This window comes from Bufo bufo, chromosome 1 (genome assembly GCF_905171765.1).
Source record: "Bufo bufo chromosome 1, aBufBuf1.1, whole genome shotgun sequence".
NCBI classification, from domain to species: domain Eukaryota; kingdom Metazoa; phylum Chordata; class Amphibia; order Anura; family Bufonidae; genus Bufo; species Bufo bufo.
This window is the reverse complement of record NC_053389.1, coordinates 186,383,730-186,402,627: the sequence shown is the minus strand read 5'-3', so window position 1 is coordinate 186,402,627 and position 18,898 is coordinate 186,383,730. Positions and strand designations below refer to the sequence as shown.

Here is an 18,898-nt window from a genome sequence, read left to right as displayed (position 1 = left end):
CGTTTGTATTATCTGTAACATAGCCAAAACGGATCTGTCTTGAACACCATTGAAAGTCAATGAGGGATGGATCAGTTTTCTATTGTGCCAGATTGTGTCAGTGAAAACCGATCCTTCCCCATTGACTTACATTGTGTGTCAGGACGGATCCGTTTGCCTCCGCATCGTCAGGCGGACACCAAAACGCTGCAAGCAACGTTTTGGTGTCCGCCTCCAAAGCGGAAGGGAGACTGAATGGAGGCAAACTGATGCATTCTGAACGGACCCTTATCCATTCAGAATGCATTAGGGCAAAACTGATCCGTTTTGGACCGCTTGTGAGAGGAAACCAAACGTTCCTGTCTTGTTGAATACATAACTTTATTGATACACAAGCCTGGCTGCACTGCACAGAGATGAGTGACAGGCTGGCCACGCCCCCCACTGCTCTGCCTGCAGCAGCTCCACCCACTACAACTCCTGTGTCCATCTTTCTGCACACAGACATGAATCTACTCCTCACTCCGTGTCTAAATCCCATTACTGACCGTCCACAGGCTCTGCCCTCCATCTCCAGAGTGTAATAAACAGCTTGTGTATCCAAACACATCTGTATCTAAGGCTACTTTCACACTGCCGTTTCAGGGTCCGCCTGTGAGATCCGTTTCAAGGATCTCACAAGCGGCCCCAAACGGATTAGTTCAGCCCCAATGTATTCTGATTGGATAAGGGTCCGCTCAGAATGCATCAGTTTGGCTCCGTTCCGCCTCCATTCTGCTCTAGAGGCGGTGCAGAGCCATACGGATCCGTCCTGACTTTCAATGTAAAGTCAGGACGGAAACGGTTTGACTTACACTTAGACTTTTTTTTACTAAGTGTATGCAGACGGATCCGTACTGAACAGATACCATCGTTTGCATTTATAGGTGCGGATCCGTCTGTGCAGATACCAGGCGGATCCGCACCTAGCGAAGGTGTGAAAGTAGCCTAATCCTATTGTGTATTTGTGCCTGATACACATCCTGTTGTGTGCGATACTGCCTGCTGAAGTGTGTATCTAATCCCACCTTGTATGATACAGCCTACTGAGCTGTGTATCTAATCCCACCTGGTATGATACAGCCTACTGAGCTGTGTATCTAATCTCATTTTGTATGATACAGCCTGCTGAGCTGTGTATCTAATCCCATATTGTATGATACAGCCTGCTGAGCTGTGTATCTAATACCACCTTGTATGATACAGCCTGCTGAACTGTGTGTCTAATCCCATTTTGTATGATACAGCCTGATAAAGTATGTATCTAATCCCATCGTGTATGATCCTGCCTGCTGAGCTGTGTATCTAAACACTTATGCACACGACCGTGTCTATTTTGCGGTCTGCAAGTTGCGGATGCGCTAAATAAGGATACTGTCCGTGTGCGATCCACATTTTTTGCAGTCCCATTGAGTTCTATGAATAGGACATGTTCTGTCTTTACTTGAACTGACATACGGATGTAGAAAACACACTGATGACATCCATGTGCTTTCCACATCTGTATGTCAGTTCTGCGATAGAACATGTCCTATTATAGACCTCATAATGCAGATCTAAAACCCATAGAACTCAATGGGACTGCAAAAAAATGTGAATCGCACATGGACAGTAACCTTATTTAGTGGATTGGCGATTTGCAGACCACAAAACGGATACGGTCGTTTACATGAGCCCTATCACTGATACTGAGCGCCCATAACAGTGACATTCACAGTGCCCCCACAACAGTGACCTCCACAGTGCCCCCACAACAGTGACCTCCACAACAATGACATCCACAGGGCCCCCATAACAGTGACATCCACAGCGCCCCTATAACAGTGACATCCACAGTGCCTCCATTGCCATCCAGTGCCCCCTATATGACATGAAGTGCCCTCTTGTGCCATCTAGTGACCCCTATTTGCCAGCGCTTTCTCCAGCAGGAGGCGGTGACATCACTTGTGACGAACTGTCTCCTGCTGCAGAAAGGAAGAGAAGACAGAAAGACGGACTTCGGTCGGAAGGGAAGAAAACCCATAGGAAGCGATCACGTGACCGGGAGGCAGATCTCTGAACGGGCTGCGCTGTGGAAGGTAAGTATCGGAGAACTTATCTTCCCTCCACAGGTTTGATTTATCAGCAATATTTCGATTTTGACCGGAGAACCCCCTTGTCCGAGTTATGAAAAATATATATATATAGCACTGTAAATCTGATGGGCAGCATTATATAACTGAGCTAAGCAAGTTTTAGATTTAAAGAAATCTATATTTCCTCATTTCCCTGGTTCTCTTCTGGCCCTTTGTTTACCAGCAATAACCTCTCAGTTGGTGTTCCTGAGAGGCTGTGAACAGGTGAGCTCTTTGCACCTGTTCACATTATGCGGTGCTGGACGGTGGCCATTGCTGCTTTTGTGCTGGTGCGGTGGCGCGATGGTCGCTGCACAGTGCCGCGCCAAAGTTAGAGTAGGTCCCCACTTGAAGAGGCCACCTTGTCGTGGTAAGTGGGCTTATGCTCTTTGATCAAACTGTATACTAATGCCTCCTGATAGTGCATAGCATAAGGTTTAGTGTTGAGCGAACTTGTGTTTTAAGTTCGGCGTCTAAAGTTCGGGTTATCGAAGAATCGCGTTATGGATTCTAAATTCTGTTATGGTCCGTGGTAGCGGAATCCATAACGCGATTCTTCGATAACCCGAACTTTAGATGCCGAACTTAAAACACAAGTTTGCTCAACACTAATAAGGTTATATTTATTGATAATAGTGTTTTATCATGCTGAAAATAAAAACGGTTGTTATATCAAAAGCATAGTAATGAGGATGTGCGATTTAGATTCTCTCTCACATATTGTATACTCGTTGCCCCTCCGCCTGCTCTGCAAAGGATGTGAATAGAAGTGCTGCCCTGAGTGACATGTCTGCCTGCTGGGAGACTCAGCAGTATGTTGTATGTGTAGGACTACAAGTCCCAGCTGTACAATGACACTGCTAATACACAGGATCTTCCCCCTACCTCAGTAAAGCCTTCAGCCCTGAGTCTGTACAGCTGAAGGGGTTAAGAATCCAGGGATAGAGCAGATGGCAGTGAACGGGCGTGGTCAGCACAGTGACCTGTGTACAGGAAACATCATCAGAGTAGGGAGAGAAGCTGACATCACAGGTCATGTGACCCTCAGTGAAATCTGAGAAAGCAGCAACTGGAGATAAAGTAAGTGCATGGTAAAGTCCTTTCATTTGCCTAGTTAGAACAAACATACAAAGAACAAAAGAATAACTCGGACAACCCCTTTAAGCATCCATTACTGTTTTCCAGCCCAAACATGCCCATTCAAATCTATGGGTCCATGAAAACCAGAGACAGACACGGATGCCATCTGTGTTTTTCACTGACTATTATAAGACAATGTTCTGGAAAGTGAAATGGGACACTTTCTTTTTTCACACGCATAGAATAACCAAAAACAGACATCGATGTCACACTGCCCTTGCAGTGCCTTCACACATAGGATTTCTTTGTAGTTTTTCTGCACTTTTGTATTTTTTGTCACATTTTTTGCACATGCGTTCTTGGCAGCATTTTTTTGTGTGAAAACGCCAGATCCAGATCATGCTGCGCCATGGACCCAAATATGGCTACTTTCACACTAGCGTTTTTTTGCGGATCTGCCATGGATCTGCAAAAACGCTTCCGTTACAATAATACAACCGCATGCATCAGTCATGAACGGAGCCGGTTGTATTATGTCTTCTATAGCCATGACGGATCCGTTTTGAACACCACTGAAAGTCAATGGGGGACGGATCCATTTTCTAGTGTGCCAGAGAAAACGGATCCGTCCCCATTGACTTACATTGTGTGGCAGGCGTTTGGCTCAGTTTCGTCAGACGCTGCAGGCAGCGTTTTGGTGTCCGCCTCTAGAGCGGAATGGAGACGGATCGGAGGCAAACTGATGCGTTCTGAGCGGATCCTTTTCCATTCAGAATGCATTAGGGCAAAACTGATCCGTTTTGGACTGCTTGTGGGAGCCCTGAACGGATCTCAGAAACGGAAAGCGAAAACGCCAGTGTGATAACACACTTCAAGGCGTTTATCATTTCCCTTAGACCTCCATGGAACATCTGGAGCTGGAGGCTTTTGATTATAAAACCACTGTAAAAAAAAAATAATAATAAAAAAAAATAGCCACACAAAACTATTAAAAACACACACAAAAAAAAAAAAGCCTCACAACGTTTATCCAAAGCTCCCATACAAGTGGCCACCCAGCTTTCCCATACTGGTCAATTCCAGAACCGGACGGGATTGTTGGGTGAAGACCCCCGGCCCCATGGGAGCTATGGCAGCAGACTGGTGGTGACTCAGCCTTGCAAATCCAGAGCAACTGCTCCTATTATGGAAACGTGATAGAAGGAGCAGGGGTGTGCCGTGTTCTGCCCCGGAACCTTTAATGTAGTCTGGGTGGTGTCGGAATGTTTACCGTGCTGCACCCGAGCACTATCATCGGCGGGACGCGGTAATAGGGGAAGTAGTTTGGAGCTGCAGCGCTCAGGTCAGTGACTGGAGAGCGGGGGTCGGGCTCCGTCTGACGCCGGTGTATTATGGGAATTGTAGTCCACAGCCATGTAAACCGGAAAGTATCAAGGCCTGCAGTGGCAGGCAGACCCTGGATTCTGTAGGTGTATAGCACTCCCATCATCCTCTATCTCCTATAGTGCTAGCACCCCCAGTGGTTGTGGGGCTTAGAATTCCGCCCTTCCTTGCAGGTGGAGATGATGCCATAGAAATCCGTGTTGGGGATCCTTCATCCTACGCACATCGGGATTGTTTGCTTCTGACGATAAGATGATAGTGCTTTACTCAAATTCCGGAAAGTCGCCCCCCAAAAAGTCACCTAATTAACAAAAATGCCAGCAGCAAAAAGCGCTTGGGTGTCCTGCGTTTTCTATTTTTCCACAGACTTTCAGCTAACGTCGCCATCAGTTGCTTTTACCGCAGAAAACACAGCAAAAAAAAAAATTAAATGCGCAAAAAACTCCAGTAAAAGAGCAGAAAAAGCCACTTAAGCCCACGTGTGAACCCGCGCTAATGCTGCTTTCACACACACACAAATCTGCCACCGTAAACACCGCTTGCATTTTTTTGCAAACTATTTTAGTTTTTGTGTGTTTACATATTTAAATTGTTTTTTTTTTATTGTTTTGTTTTGTTTCTGGTGTTTTTCCCATGTACAGAAGGGGATGGAAAACCGCTTGGGGAAAAAATGTCATGGCCTCCAACATGCTGCGTTTTTTTTTTTTTTTTGTCAGTACATTTTATTTTTCTAACAGTACTTTCACACTAGCGTCAGCGGAATCTGGCTGACAGTTCTGTTGCCGGAACTGCCTGCCGGATCCGGAAATCTGTGTGCAAACGGATACCATTTGTTTCCGGATCTGGATGCGGATCCATTTGACAATTGCATTGAAATACCGGATCTGTCTCTCCGGTGTCATCTGGAAAAACGGGTCTGGTATTTTTTTTCACACTATTAAAGGACTGCGCATGCGCAGCCCGGGAAACTGGATCCGGTTTTCTGGAACACTTGGTACCGGATCTGGCATTAATACATTTTTAATGGGAATTAATGCCGGATCTGGAATTACCGCAAGTGTTCCGGAATTTTGGCCAGAGAAAATACCGCAGCATGTTGCCGGATTTTACTCTGGCCAAATACCGTAAAAGTGACTGAACTGATGCATCCTGAACGGATTGCTCTCCATTCAGAATGCATTGGGATAAAACTGATGTGTTTTTTTCCGGTATTGAGCCCCTGTGATGGAACTCTATACCGGAAAACTTAAACACTATTGTGAAAGTACTCTGACATGTGCAGCTGGTGGTTTGTTGCATATCGCTGACCGCTTCTAAAATGGGCGCCGATACCCTCCATAAAGCAGTGGCATCATCTGATCATGTGGCTTGTGGTGAGCCTTAGGCCTCATGCACACGACCGTATGTATTTTGCGGTCCGCAAAAAATACGGATGACGTCCGTTTGCATTCCGTATTTTGCGGAACGGAGCAGCTGGCCCCTAATAGAACAGTCCTATCCTTGTCCGTAGTGCAGACAATAATAGAACATGTTCTATTTTTTTGCGGAATGTAAATACGGACATACGGAATGCACACAGAGTAACTTCCGTTTTTTTTTGCGGACCAATTGAAATGAATAGTTCCGTATACGGTCCGCAAAAAAACCGGAACGGACACGGAAAGAATATACGTTCGTGTGCATGAGGCCTTATGAACTACACACCCCTAACAGTAGATGCTGCAGTCTCCCGAGCTTGTGACATGAAAGTGGCGTCATATGGGAGAAGCGCACTGGAGCGTATACCACCCTCAGCAGTGGTGGATAAGAAGCATAGTAAAGTACGACTGGGCATTGTGTTAGTCCGTTTGCTCCCTGGTTTGAGGCTCTACTGGAGGGTTTAGCTGGGACTTGTAGTTCCACTGTCAGGCTGCAGAGGGAGTGCACTGTGGTGCAGCACTAGCTGTTGTAGTTGCTACGGAGCCCATATAATAGAATGGGGGTGCTATAAGGTGTGTTATGGCAGTGGCATAAATACATGGCATACTGATGTGCGACCGCTATCCCGCAAGTTAGACTACTTCCACACTAGCGTTTTTACTAGATCCGGCAGGGCTCAGCAAAAACGCTTCCGTTACTGATGATACAACCGTCTGCATCCGTTATGAACGGATCCGGTTGTATTATCTGTAACATTGCCAAGACGGATCCGTCATGAACTCCATGGAAAGTCAATGGGGGACGGATTCGTTTTCTATTGTGTCCGAGAAAACGGGTCCGCACGCTAGTGTGAAAGTATTAAAGGGCTGCTGTCAGCCCACTAAACCGTTTTTTTTTTTTTTTGCTTAATAATAACCCCTACACTGCGATTTATCCATACATAAGTAAATTAATAATTTTGGTTCAGTAGAATTTGCTAAAACCCTATTTTTATAATATGTAAATTACCTTGCTACCAGCAAGTAGGGCGGCTACTTGCTGGTAGCAGCCGCATCCTCCGATGGTAATGACGCCCCCTCCGCTTGTTGATTGACAGGGCCAGCGGACGGGATCTTTCTCCGCTGGCCCTGCCTGTTTTCATTCAATATCTGGCGCCTGCGCCGCGGCCGTACCTATCTTCAATCGGCGCAGGCGCACTGAGAGGCGGCCACTCACTCGGCCGCTTCATCCTCAATGCGCCTGCGCCGATGACGTCACATCTACACCCGGCGCAGGCGCATTGAGGATGAAGCGTCCGCCTCTCAGTGCGCCTGCGCCGATTGAAGATAGGTACGGCCGCGGCGCAGGCGCCAGATATTGAATGAAAACAGGCAGGGCCAGCGGAGAAAGATCCCGTCCGCTGGCCCTGTCAATCAACAAGCGGAGGGGGCGTCATTACCATCGGAGGATGCGGCTGCTACCAGCAAGTAGCCGCCCTACTTGCTGGTAGCAAGGTAATTTACATATTATAAAAATAGGGTTTTAGCAAATTCTACTGAACCAAAATTATTAATTTACTTATGTAAGGATAAATCGCAGTGTAGGGGTTATTATTAAGCAAAAAAAAAAAAAAACGGTTTAGTGGGCTGACAGAAGCCCTTTAATTCTCAGTTTGGTGCACATAGATTTGGGGGATGCACTACACCCAATACACAGGTCATGAGTCCCATACAGTATGATGTCTTCTTGTGGCCCCCACCATACTGTATAACGTCATCTTGTTGGATGGCTATTTATCGTCATATATATATATATATATATATATATATATATATAATATATATCATTATCGTGATTTCTTAATATTGTTATCGTGGGAATATTTTTGGTATCACCCAACCCTAAACACAGGTGCAAATAAAAAAAAGGTACAAAAACACACACAAGTGCAGAAAAACACCAGAAAAAAGCCTACGACGGTATGTGTGAACCACCCGAAATGTCTTTACACATCCAATGCTGTAACCCGTGGCCATCAGGGTCCAGTCCCCGAGAGGCGCTGACACAGTATATGTCAGATCGACCCTTAAAATAAAGACTGCCGCCAATAAAACACTGTGGGGGTCATTTACTAAGGACAGTTTGGCATAAAAAAAAAGAAAAAGTCGCACACACCCTTTCGTAACTTTTTCATCCCTGTGTGACAAAGTTTGTCGCACTTGGCGTTTTCACACCGCCCTCGACACCATGGAGTGGCGGGACCAGGGCTGGGGAAACTGGTGTAAATGACGCTTAAAAACTGCTCCAGTCAGGGACTTGAATAGATTTCACCGCAGGCGCACGGACATTCGGAGGATGCAGCTATTTTATGATGAGGCACCTTGCCTTAAATTAGGAGCATTTTCCGTCTGCGCATATGAAATAACCCCCTTTTCTGCTTAAGGGGTAATGCCATGATTAAAGAGGTTCCCTTTCCTTAGGATAGGTCATCAGTATGAGATCAGCGGGGGTCTAACACCTGGGACCTCATCAGTTCAGGTGTACAAAGAGCCCCTGGTGCTCTGTGAACGCCATTTTCATAGGTCACATGGCCTAGTTACAGCTCAGTCCTATTCCAGTGAATGGGCCTGAGCTGTGATACCAAGCAGAGCCACTGTACAATGTGTGGCGCTGTGCTTGGTAAGCTGCGGGGAGGCCAGGATGCTGACCTCCTTAAAAAGCTGATCGACTCCAGTAGTTGAGCCCCCTATGATCTTATATTGATGACCTGTCCTGAGCATAAGTCATTAATTTGTAAATCCCAGAGAACGCCTTTAATGTAATAAATGAAAATCAGACATCATATAGGACATGACTTTTTCTAACAAACCTACGACCAGCCCTGTACCTCACATGGCTCTCCCCATTCACTGTTCCAATTGTTCTGCTAGATTTATTTCAGGATCGGGGGCATGTCCTTTCTGCTGCAGCTCAGGGGGTGTGCCCTTTCTGCTGCAGCTCAGGGGGTGTGTCCTTTCTGCTGCAGCTCAGGGGGTGTGTCCTTTCTGCTGCAGCTCAGGGGGGTGCGCCCCTTCTGCTGCAGCTCAGGGGGGGGGGTGCGCCCCTTCTGCTGCAGCTCAGGGGGGGTGCGCCCCTTCTGCTGCAGCTCAGGGGGGTGCGCCCTTTCTGCTGCAGCTCAGGGGGTATGCCATTGCTGCTTCAGCTTTCTCCTTGTAACAGTTGGTAGAGCTGGTGGTAGTTGAAGGATGGACCTAAGCATGTGTGTTCCCCTCAATGAGATGGACGGAGAAAAAAGGAAAAGAAGAAACAGCAGGTGGCGCTATACAGATACATTTTATCGAATAGCTCATCGGCTGTAAAAAAAATGTTTTAATTACATGCAATTCCAAAAGTATTCAGATCCAGGTGCTGGTTTGAAAAACTGTAAAATATTTTTTGTGGCACAACCACAGTAGTGAAAATACAACTGTGCCGTTTCCCTCTTTCAGGACGGCGTGGAGATGAAGTGCTACATGAAGAGCACAGATGGCAGTCACAGTCCTATTGAGCTTCCGGATGGAGTAGGAGTCGTCCTGGGAAGAGGCCCCGACACCTGCATCACAGATAGAAAATGTTCCAAGCAGCAAGGTCACTTACCTCTCCCTTCCTTGTTTGACATAAGGGTACTTTCACACTCGCGGCAATCCGGACGCAAACTGATGGCATTTGTCAGACGGATCTGGATGCGGATCCGTCTGACAAATGCATTGAAATACCAGATCCGTCTCTCCGGTGTCAACCTGGAAAAAACGGATGCTGTATTAATTTTTTGGGCATTCTTAAAGGTCGGCGCATGCGCCAACTAGAAAGCCGGATCCATTTTGCTGGAACACTTAATGCCGGATCCGGCACTAATACATTTCAATGGAAATTAATGCTGGATCCAGTATTCCGACAAGTGTTCATGATTTTCGGCCGGAGAGAAAACTGCAGCATGCTGCGGTATTTTCTCCGGCCAAAAAACGTAAGACGGACTGAACTGATGCATCCTGAGCGGATTGCTCTCCATTCAGAATGCATTAGGATAAAACTGATCAGTTCTTTTCCGGTATTGAGCCCCTGTGACGGAACTCAATACCGTAAAACAAAAACGCTAGTGTGAAAGTACCCTAAAGGGGGATGGCTGACCGTGGCCTAGAATGTCTGGATTATAATATTTTTTTTACAGTAATAAAAGTTTGTAATTGCTGTTTATTAAAAATGATGCATCTTTTATGACTTATTACATTCCCCCTGGGCTTTAATGAAGGAGCTTATGCCTTTTCCCTCTCCGTGTTGTGACCGCATTGGATATATCCTGTAGTTCTGTATAATGAATCAGCCACATGATGAGGTCTGGAGCGGGTAACCATGTACAGGCTGAGCCACGGCTGCAGAGCTCACATGGGGAAGGGGGGTGTGGAGACGTAAGAAGTAATAAATGGGGTCGTCCTTTTATAGTAAAGAGCACAGCGACCATTCACCTGGATAGGCAAACAGGCCATACCTGGTTATATAGAGAGCACCAGATGGGGACCGAGAGTCTGTATACCCTAAATGGGGCGTTAAGTAGTTCTCCTTTTATATAATGCCGTTATTTGGTTTTACGTTATAGTAAATTAATGTACTGTCATTTTTTTCCTTTCTTGCAGTGGAGCTTGTGGCCAATGTTGAGAGGAAAGTTGTTCGTGTCACACAGGTAGGGAACGTGTTATCTGCGTGGTTCTCAAGAGGCTGCAGATGAAGGATGTCTGATCCATAGAGAACTGTCTGCTGGTATAAATGTACAGATCGCTCCAGCCAGAAATACAAAGGGCACAGCTATAGAACTAGATATTCCCCTAAAGCTAGCTTCACATCTGCGGTGGAGGTTCCAGCAAAAGAAATGGAGGAAATACCTCTACATGCTGCTGTATTTTATCCAGAAGAACACCGCTATCCATGCTGGAGACTCAGTGGGCTCAGTTATAGTAAATGGGAGGCATCGGGTGTTGGGGGTATTCCACAAATGCTGGATGCAGCAATTCTATTATTTTGTACAGGAATTCGGCCGCACTTCTGAATGAAATACAACTTTTGCTGAATCTTTTCCTATAAAACTATATATCAATCTTCTCTGCTCCTCCTGCTCTATAACATACCGCCTGCAGCTCAAACACCATGTTCCACGTGACAGGTTCTCTTGAAAGGAGGCGACCCAAACAGAACATTTATCACCTGTCCAAATTATATACAGAATATTGTACTTCTGTAGCAGTCGGCACAGAGAGATAAAACTCCTATGTAGATAGCGTACCGCTGTTTTGAGGGGAAGATGTTATTTGCTTGTGTAATAGTAGATGTAGAATTAGGATGACAGTGTGATAGCTCAATTGTTCTCTTGATAGGGCTAGATAAAGATGCCCACAGCAGAGCATTGCACTCATCAGTGTAATGTGTGAATCTCTAATTGAGTCACTCGCCCCCTTCTCTCTCTGGGCGATGTGAATGTTCTGACTGAGAAAGTCAAGCAGGGCCAAACAGAGGAAGAGCCGGTGTAGGAAGTAGAATACATGGAGTGACTTCAAAAAATAAACCAGAAAGCCATCCACCTATTTAACACAAAAAAAGAATATTTATATATAGACTGTTAAAGGGTTTGTCCAAGATTTTGATATTGTTGGCCTGTCCTCAGGAAAGGTCATCGATATCTAATTGTGGGGGTCCGACTCCCAGCACCCCCTCTGATCAGCTGCTTGAAGAGTCTGTGATGCTCCGGTGAGTGCTGCAGCCTCTTCCTAGGCCTGTGATCTCACATTCATTAGTCACATGGCCTAGGCCCACCTCAGTCCCATTCAAGTGAATGGGGCTGATCTGCAGTACCAAGCACAGTTGCTATACAAGTTACTATATAAATGGAAATAAACAGGAGTGCCGATCCGGGCTGTTTAACCCCTTACATGCTGTGGGCAATGGCGCCCGCTGCATGTAAGTGATGACAGAGGGAGTGGACTCCCTCTGTCTTCCATTGGCACCCTGCAAATGTGATCGCGGGGTGCTGATGTGTGTAAAGGCTGGCTGAGACCTGGTATAGGCCCCAAGCCTGCCTTTATAAGCAATCAAAGGATTGTCTGTTATAGTTCTCTTGTGGGACTATTAACTAGTTAAAAAAAAATAGAATATGTCCTTTTCTATGAGAGTGCCGGCGATGTGCGGTCCTCAAAATGCAGAATGCACATTGCCGGTGTTTCCAGTGTACAAAGTGTAACATGAAGGTTTTCTTTTCTGCTTCTTTGTGTCTTCACATAATCCAATTCATTACAATCTGACACAATTTCTTATGTGATCCGTAACAAAAAGTGCAATGTATTTCTCTGGTTTGTTTCCTTCCCTCAATGATTACCTACCATAAAAAGTGAAGAGTTCTCTGAGATTTTTGAACTGATGACCTATTCTCTGGCCTATATTTGGATAAGGGTTGTGAGGATGCAGACAGTCATCAGTAGTATTGTAGGTTATTACTCCTCTGGATATTTTACTCTGGTATATCAGGTAGTTTTCATCACTCTGTTTTCTTTTAGCTGGGGACAAACCCTACATCAGTTGGGGAGGTAAAGCTGAAGCACGGTGAGAGCACATTGATGCATGAGAATCAGACTCTGTATATGGTGAATTCCTTATATCCTTACACTGTCATGTTCAATAACGAAAGTCGGAGAAACACTACAAAACCCAAGGCCACATTACAGGTGAACAAGAAGCCGACGGGGGCTGCTTGTCCTAAAAAAAACATTACAGACTTTTTTAATGCTTCAATGTCGGAAAGCAGCAAGAGGACCAAACGGGAAGAAGATGGCAAAGCAGAGCCGGGCAGCAAGAGAACCAAGTTACAAGAGAGGGCTTCAAAACCGGCAGAAAACAGTGAGGATTCAGAAGAGGAAGAAATTTCCCGTAAACTTAGAGAACTGCAGGAAACGGCAGCCAAAGTGAACGACACAATCTCCAAAGCACCTAATGACTCCCCAGACACCATGAGAGGCACAGCCTGCAACAAAGATGCCTGGGAACAACATGGCAAGCTTCTGGTGTTTAACAAGAAAGGTGTGCAGCCATCTTCCAAGGTAAGACGATGGGTAGATGGAGCTTTTTTATATTTCACCTGCCAGCCTCATTCATATTGATGAGACACCGAAAAGTTGTCGCCGCTCCATCTCTCCTATTAAAGTAGTAAGAAATAATCACCTATCATACTTTTTGCTTTCACTTTGTGTCATCTAATAACCCTTATCTCTAATTTACTAAGAGGTAATAAACACTTATTTAAGCCACATTCTTATCAGTAAGATAAGGATTGAGCTATAATGAGTGTTTATAATGTCAGAGAGCAGAAGGAAGGACCCGTCAGGCGAGCTGGCTGATAGTGCAGAGAGTAAATTTTGATCCTGCTACTATAGCATCTCAGCCCTGTACAGAGAAATGGGCTCTACATTTTTAATAAAGACCCATTTAAAAAATCATTTTAGCACAAAATGAGTACAATGTAATAATAAAAAATTGCCCCCAAAGGTGTACATAGCCTTTAAGTAGTCGGATCTCACCTGCAAAATAGTGCACCATATTCATCTATCCTGTGGTCAGGGATATAGATGCAGTCTCACTGGAAGCATGTCACCAAGCGAAGACGTGTCTCTCATTCTCCCAGGTGGTCTCCGGTCACGAGGGGTGGGGTTTTGCCCCCGGAGGGCGGAGCTAGTAAAGATTTGCGCCTTTCGTGCGCGTGTCACTCTGTGAGATCCACTCCGGATCTTGGTACTGCTGGGAGACGGGACGCTGTCAATCCCAGAGCTGAAGCTAGTCAGGGGTCCCGGGAAGCCGGAACACGTAGCGTCAGCTGTTGCTAGGGAACATCTGTTGTCATGTCTCCTGACTTGGACATGTGGTGGGAGGGTCCTTCCTCTGCACACTCTCAGCCCTCACCCATGCTTCCCTGGTCTGAGGGTGGGGATTGTGTGTGACCTCAGCAGTGTCAGGTGATCTGCGTAGGGATATTTAAACCTGGTCTTTTCCCTCACTCACTGCTGATTATTCAGTTACTTCCCTGGTTCTGGATCTGAAGCTATCTGGTGAGTGGTTTCTCTGGTTATTGACTCTGGCTTTGGTTTTGGTTGTCTTCTGGTTCTTGTGCCCTGGCTTACGTTTACTGACCATTCTCGTGTTTCCCTATTGACCATTGATAGGTAAACATGGCGCCCGATCGCACGTGCAGCGAGCGTCATGGCCGGCAGGTCTCTGCTGTTTTAAACAGCAGAGACCTGCGGCTAATTACCGTGACCGGCAATAGTGCCGATCGCGGTAATTAAAGGCTTTAGATGCTGTGATCAAGTGAGATCACTGCATCTAAATGCGCAAAAACCCGGAAGCTCGTGCTTCTGGGCTTCCTACTGACACCCCTGCGGCCAATGGGGGCATCGTTAGTTGCACTGAACACTCAGCTTCGCTGATGAGGCTGATAGTGTTCATGCTGCCATTCTTATTTTGGTCACCGGATGGCAGGCCAGGATAACAAATGAGCAATTTTCAGTACAAAACCCATTCTAAAAATCCCTGATAGTACAAAATGAAAAAATAAAAAACATAATTTATAGGCTCATATATGAGCTTCAAAATCCTCACAAAATTTTTTAATAAAAAAAAAAAAAAACAAATATAAAAAAATATAAAAGTTTAAATCACCCACGTTGCCGTAGAATTAAAAAAATAAATACCTAAATAACAAAATCCAATACTGTGAATGACGTAATGGAAAAAAGGGTCAAAATGGCCGATTTGTCATAGATCTCTATTAGGGTGAACAGGACTTCACACTCTCCCTGCTGCTCTGTGCTTTGTGCACACAGCAGCAGGGAGCTGACTATCGCAGCCAGGGCTTCAATAGCGTCCTGGCTGCCATGGTAACCGGTCGGAGCCCCAGGCTTACACTGCTGGGGCTCCGATCGGAACTGCTACTGCCACCAATGATTATAATATTTGGGGGGGGGGGGGGGGGGCACTGTGCCACAAATCATTCTACTTTATAATTCTGGGGTTGGGGGTTCAGTGCACTGTGCCACCAATGAATATAGTTTATGCTTAATTCAAACGCAGGCTGCGCTGCGGGTGCCAGCCATATCCCATACCCGGCACCCAGGCTCTATGACTGCGCGCTGCGATCCGCCGCTATTAGCCCCTCAGGTGCCGCACCTGAGGGGTTAATAGCAGCGGATCGCAGCAGTCATAGAGGCAGGGTGCCGGTTTTCCGTTAGATTTCCCTACCCGTGAGATTTCCCTACCCTCGTCACTTCCTGCTGTGACGCGGCCTCCAGGACATGACGTTAGGAGGTGTGCCGGGCCGCGCAGGTGCACGACGACGGGGTAGGGAATTTTCACAGCAGAGTTAGCTGGACAGCGGCCAACACTGCGCATGCGCCGGGAGCCTCACCAGCGGTTAGGGTAGGAAAAAATTACGGGCCAGTGCGCAGTAGGGTTGTTGCGGGTATCGAAATTTCGATACCCAATCGATACTTTTGTCCCGGTATCGATACGATACCGGGATTTCCGTTTTTTCGATACTGGGCTGCGCTTCTGCGCAGTCTAGTATCTCTGAACATGAGCGCGCTGCTATCGGCGCGCTCATGTTCTCTCTCAGCAGCACGGGGAGAAGGAAGCTGTCCTCCCTCCCCCTGTGCTGCTGCCGCTGCCACCAATGAGAAGAGAGGGGCGGAGGAGGGGCGGCAATGAGAAGAGAGGGGCGGAGGAGGGGCGGCAATGAGAAGAGAGGGGCGGGCGCACTGCGCCACCAATGATAGGATTACTATCGGAGCGATGGGAGGAGACATCAGCTTCACTAGTGGGCGTTCCTTTTCCCTGCGCTGCGATTGGACAGCGCTACAGCCAGGGAGAAGGAACGCCCACTAGTGAAGCTGATGTCTCCTCCCATCGCTCCGATAGTAATCAGCAGCATGTGGAGCAGGAGAGGAGACAGTAATGGGGCACTGCGGGCGAACGGAGCGGCGCCCAGGACTAAATGGTGAGTGCTGAGACATCGCTGGGCGCCGCTCTGTGTGGCCTAATAGTGAAAGTCTGGACTCATATACAGTAGTCAGTCTTTAACACATACAGGAGGCGGGTGCCGGCAGCAGAATCGCATTGCCGGCACCCTGCCCCTGACAGGGAGCTGCGATCAGCGGCAGTTAACTGCCGCTGATCTGCTAGTACCCGCCTCCTGTATAAAGGGGTAAAATCATTGGTGGTGCAGTGTGCCCCCCCCCTCAATCCCCCCATCCCATTAAAATCATTGGTGGCACAGTGCGCCGGCCCCTCTCAACCCTCCAGTATTAAAATCATTGGTGGCAGTGGCCACAGGGACCTCTCCACTCCCCCTCATTGGTGGTGCAGTGGCAGCTTCTGATCGGAGCCCCAGCTGTGTAAGCCTGGGGCTCCGATCGGTTACCATGGCAGCCAGGACGCTACAGAAGCCCTGGTTGCCATGGTAACATCCCTGATGCTGTGTGCACAAAGCACAGAGCAGCAGGGACAGTGTGGAGTCCTATTCACCCTGATAGAGATCTATCAGGGTGAATAGGAAAAGGGATGAAAGATCCCAGGTTCTAGCCCCTAAGGGGGGAAATAGTTATTAAATAAAAAGTGAAAAAAAAAAAACACTAAAATATGAAGTATAAATCACCCCCCTTTTCCCAATTTCACATATAAAATATATAAATAAACATATTACATCGCCACGTCAGAAAAGTCCAAACTATTAAAATATAAAAAAAAAATCTAGGTGGTGAATGCCGGAACAGAAAAAATAAAATAAAAACTGCGCGATTCGCCATTTTTAAAAATGAGGAATGCACGTGGCTTTTTTTGTTTATTTTTTTCGCGTGGTATCGAATGGTATCGAGTATCGCAATACTTTTTCATGGTATCGAAACCGAATCAAAAATTTGGTATCGCAACAACTCTAGTGCGCAGGCGCGGTGATTGAATGGATGTTCTCAGCTGGACACCGTCCGACACTGCGGACTGGCCCGTAATTTTTCCCTACCCTAACCGCTGGGCGTTTTCCCTACCCCGTCGTTGTGCGCCTGCGCGGCGCGGCACACCTCCTCACGTCATGTCCGGCGTGGCAGCGTCACAGCAGAAAGTGACGAGGGTAGGGAAATCTCACGGGTAGGGAAATCTAACGGAACACCGGGTATGGGATATGGCCGGCACCCGCAGCGCAGCCTGCGTTTGTATTAAGCATAAACTATATTCATTGGTGGCGCAGTGGCCATAGCCCCTCCCCTCCTCCTCCCTGCTATCAGCCCATTGGTGGCAGCGGCACAGGGGGGAGGGACTGCCTCCTTCTCCCCTGTGCTGTTGAGAAGAACATGGCACGCGCTGCTGTCAGTTTAATGTGAAAACGGCAGAGCAGCGGAGGGTCTAGGCGCAAATGGCGACAAGACTAAAGAGTCTTGTCGCCATTTAGCAATTCTAAGTCGCATTGGTGACCATTTTAGTCGCCATCTGGAGCCCTGATACTGCTGAAACGGATGTAGTGCTCCATTCAAGTGTAATTGTCGTTCTTTTTTTTTTTTCCCATACATTCTTTGCATAGTAATACTTTTTGTGTGATAACTGCATTTACCAAGACACACATAGGTACACATGGGGCGGATTTTTCATTGCAGTCTCTCCACTGCAGATTTTGATGTGGATTTCACCCTCTGCATTGGAAAGGGTGAAATCCACAATGTATATAGATTGACATGCTGCGGATTCATTATCCACACCACAGGTCAGTTTGTTTGTTGCAGATTTTTTTCTTAGCATGTAGAAGAGCATCCACTTTGCTGCTTCTGTATAACGGCGCAGATTTGCAGTCTACTTTACTGGAACTGTTTGAGAGAATTCTTGTGCTACTGCAGTATAGGGATATATTCGCACGCAGCAGATTTGTTGCAGACATTTCTGCAGCTATGAATGGGGATTGCAGTGTGCCTGAGGTGTGTATTACCAACCTGTACTGTACATGGATGGTGATGTGAGAAGGATCTAGCCTCCCAGCTGGATCCATTTGTCTTATTGGCTCAACCAACTAATGACCCCATTAATAATATATGGCGACCAGCTCTATTATATGCTAGATAACTTTACTTATGGCTGTGGATCTCTCACTAATTCTGTATTATTTTTCCATCTAGATTGCCGGCTTTGACATTGATGGAACAATTATAACGACAAAGTCAGGGAAGGTCTTCCCAACCAGTGCAGACGACTGGAGGTAAGGAAGGTGTTTTTTTGTATACCTTTTACTTGAAGCGGTTGTCTTGCCCTTTATTTTGTAGCTACGAAAGAGTCTCTGGACGAGGTTTATGAAAACTGGTTTAGTTGCCCATAGCGACCAAATTCCACTTTTCATTTTTCAGAGCTCCTTTGGAAAATGAAAGGCCTAATCTGGTTGACCAGATTAGGCCTTTACACCAGTTTTGATCAATCTACCGCTCTGGAATGGCAGCTGTGTAAAGTGGCTGCTGCAGGGGAAATGCCTGGATGTCCGCCATGTGTTTGTAAGAAGATCTAAGGGTGTGTTCACATGGCAGATTTCTGCACAAGGAATCTACTGTTTATATGGCTGCGGATTATTCTTGGCACACATGAAAACCACAGTGCCTGTTCCTCTGTGGATTAGACCCATTGAAGGGGGCTAAATCCATGGTTGAATCTGTGGCATGCAAAACCGAGGCTTGGCCTGGCATTAATGCACAGCTTCCAGTGGAAATATCTCCCATATGAATATACCCTAATGAGGCCACATCTTAAGTAACTGCAATGTAATAAAAGCAAAATGTCATTTATAGACACAAATAGAACGTACAAAGTAG

The 18,898-nt window shown here is 46.6% G+C and overlaps 1 protein-coding gene across 2 annotated transcripts in view; it reads left to right on the top strand.

Moving 5' to 3' along the window:
* Positions 1-1,985: 1,985 nt before the first annotated feature.
* Positions 1,986-18,898, top strand: part of LOC121002086 (polynucleotide kinase 3'-phosphatase) — a 63,004-nt gene continuing 46,091 nt past the window's right edge. The window contains exons 1-5 of one of the 2 annotated variants that reach the window (XM_040433400.1): positions 1,986-2,096; positions 9,482-9,620; positions 10,664-10,710; positions 12,572-13,111; positions 18,218-18,297. In XM_040433400.1, the coding sequence (XP_040289334.1) occupies positions 9,494-9,620; positions 10,664-10,710; positions 12,572-13,111; positions 18,218-18,297 (794 nt within the window). In that variant the 5' untranslated portion in view covers positions 1,986-2,096; positions 9,482-9,493. Of the gene's footprint in view, positions 2,097-4,482; positions 4,555-9,481; positions 9,621-10,663; positions 10,711-12,571; positions 13,112-18,217; positions 18,298-18,898 lie in introns of those variants that run through there. The other variant, XM_040433394.1, reaches the window with a different exon arrangement.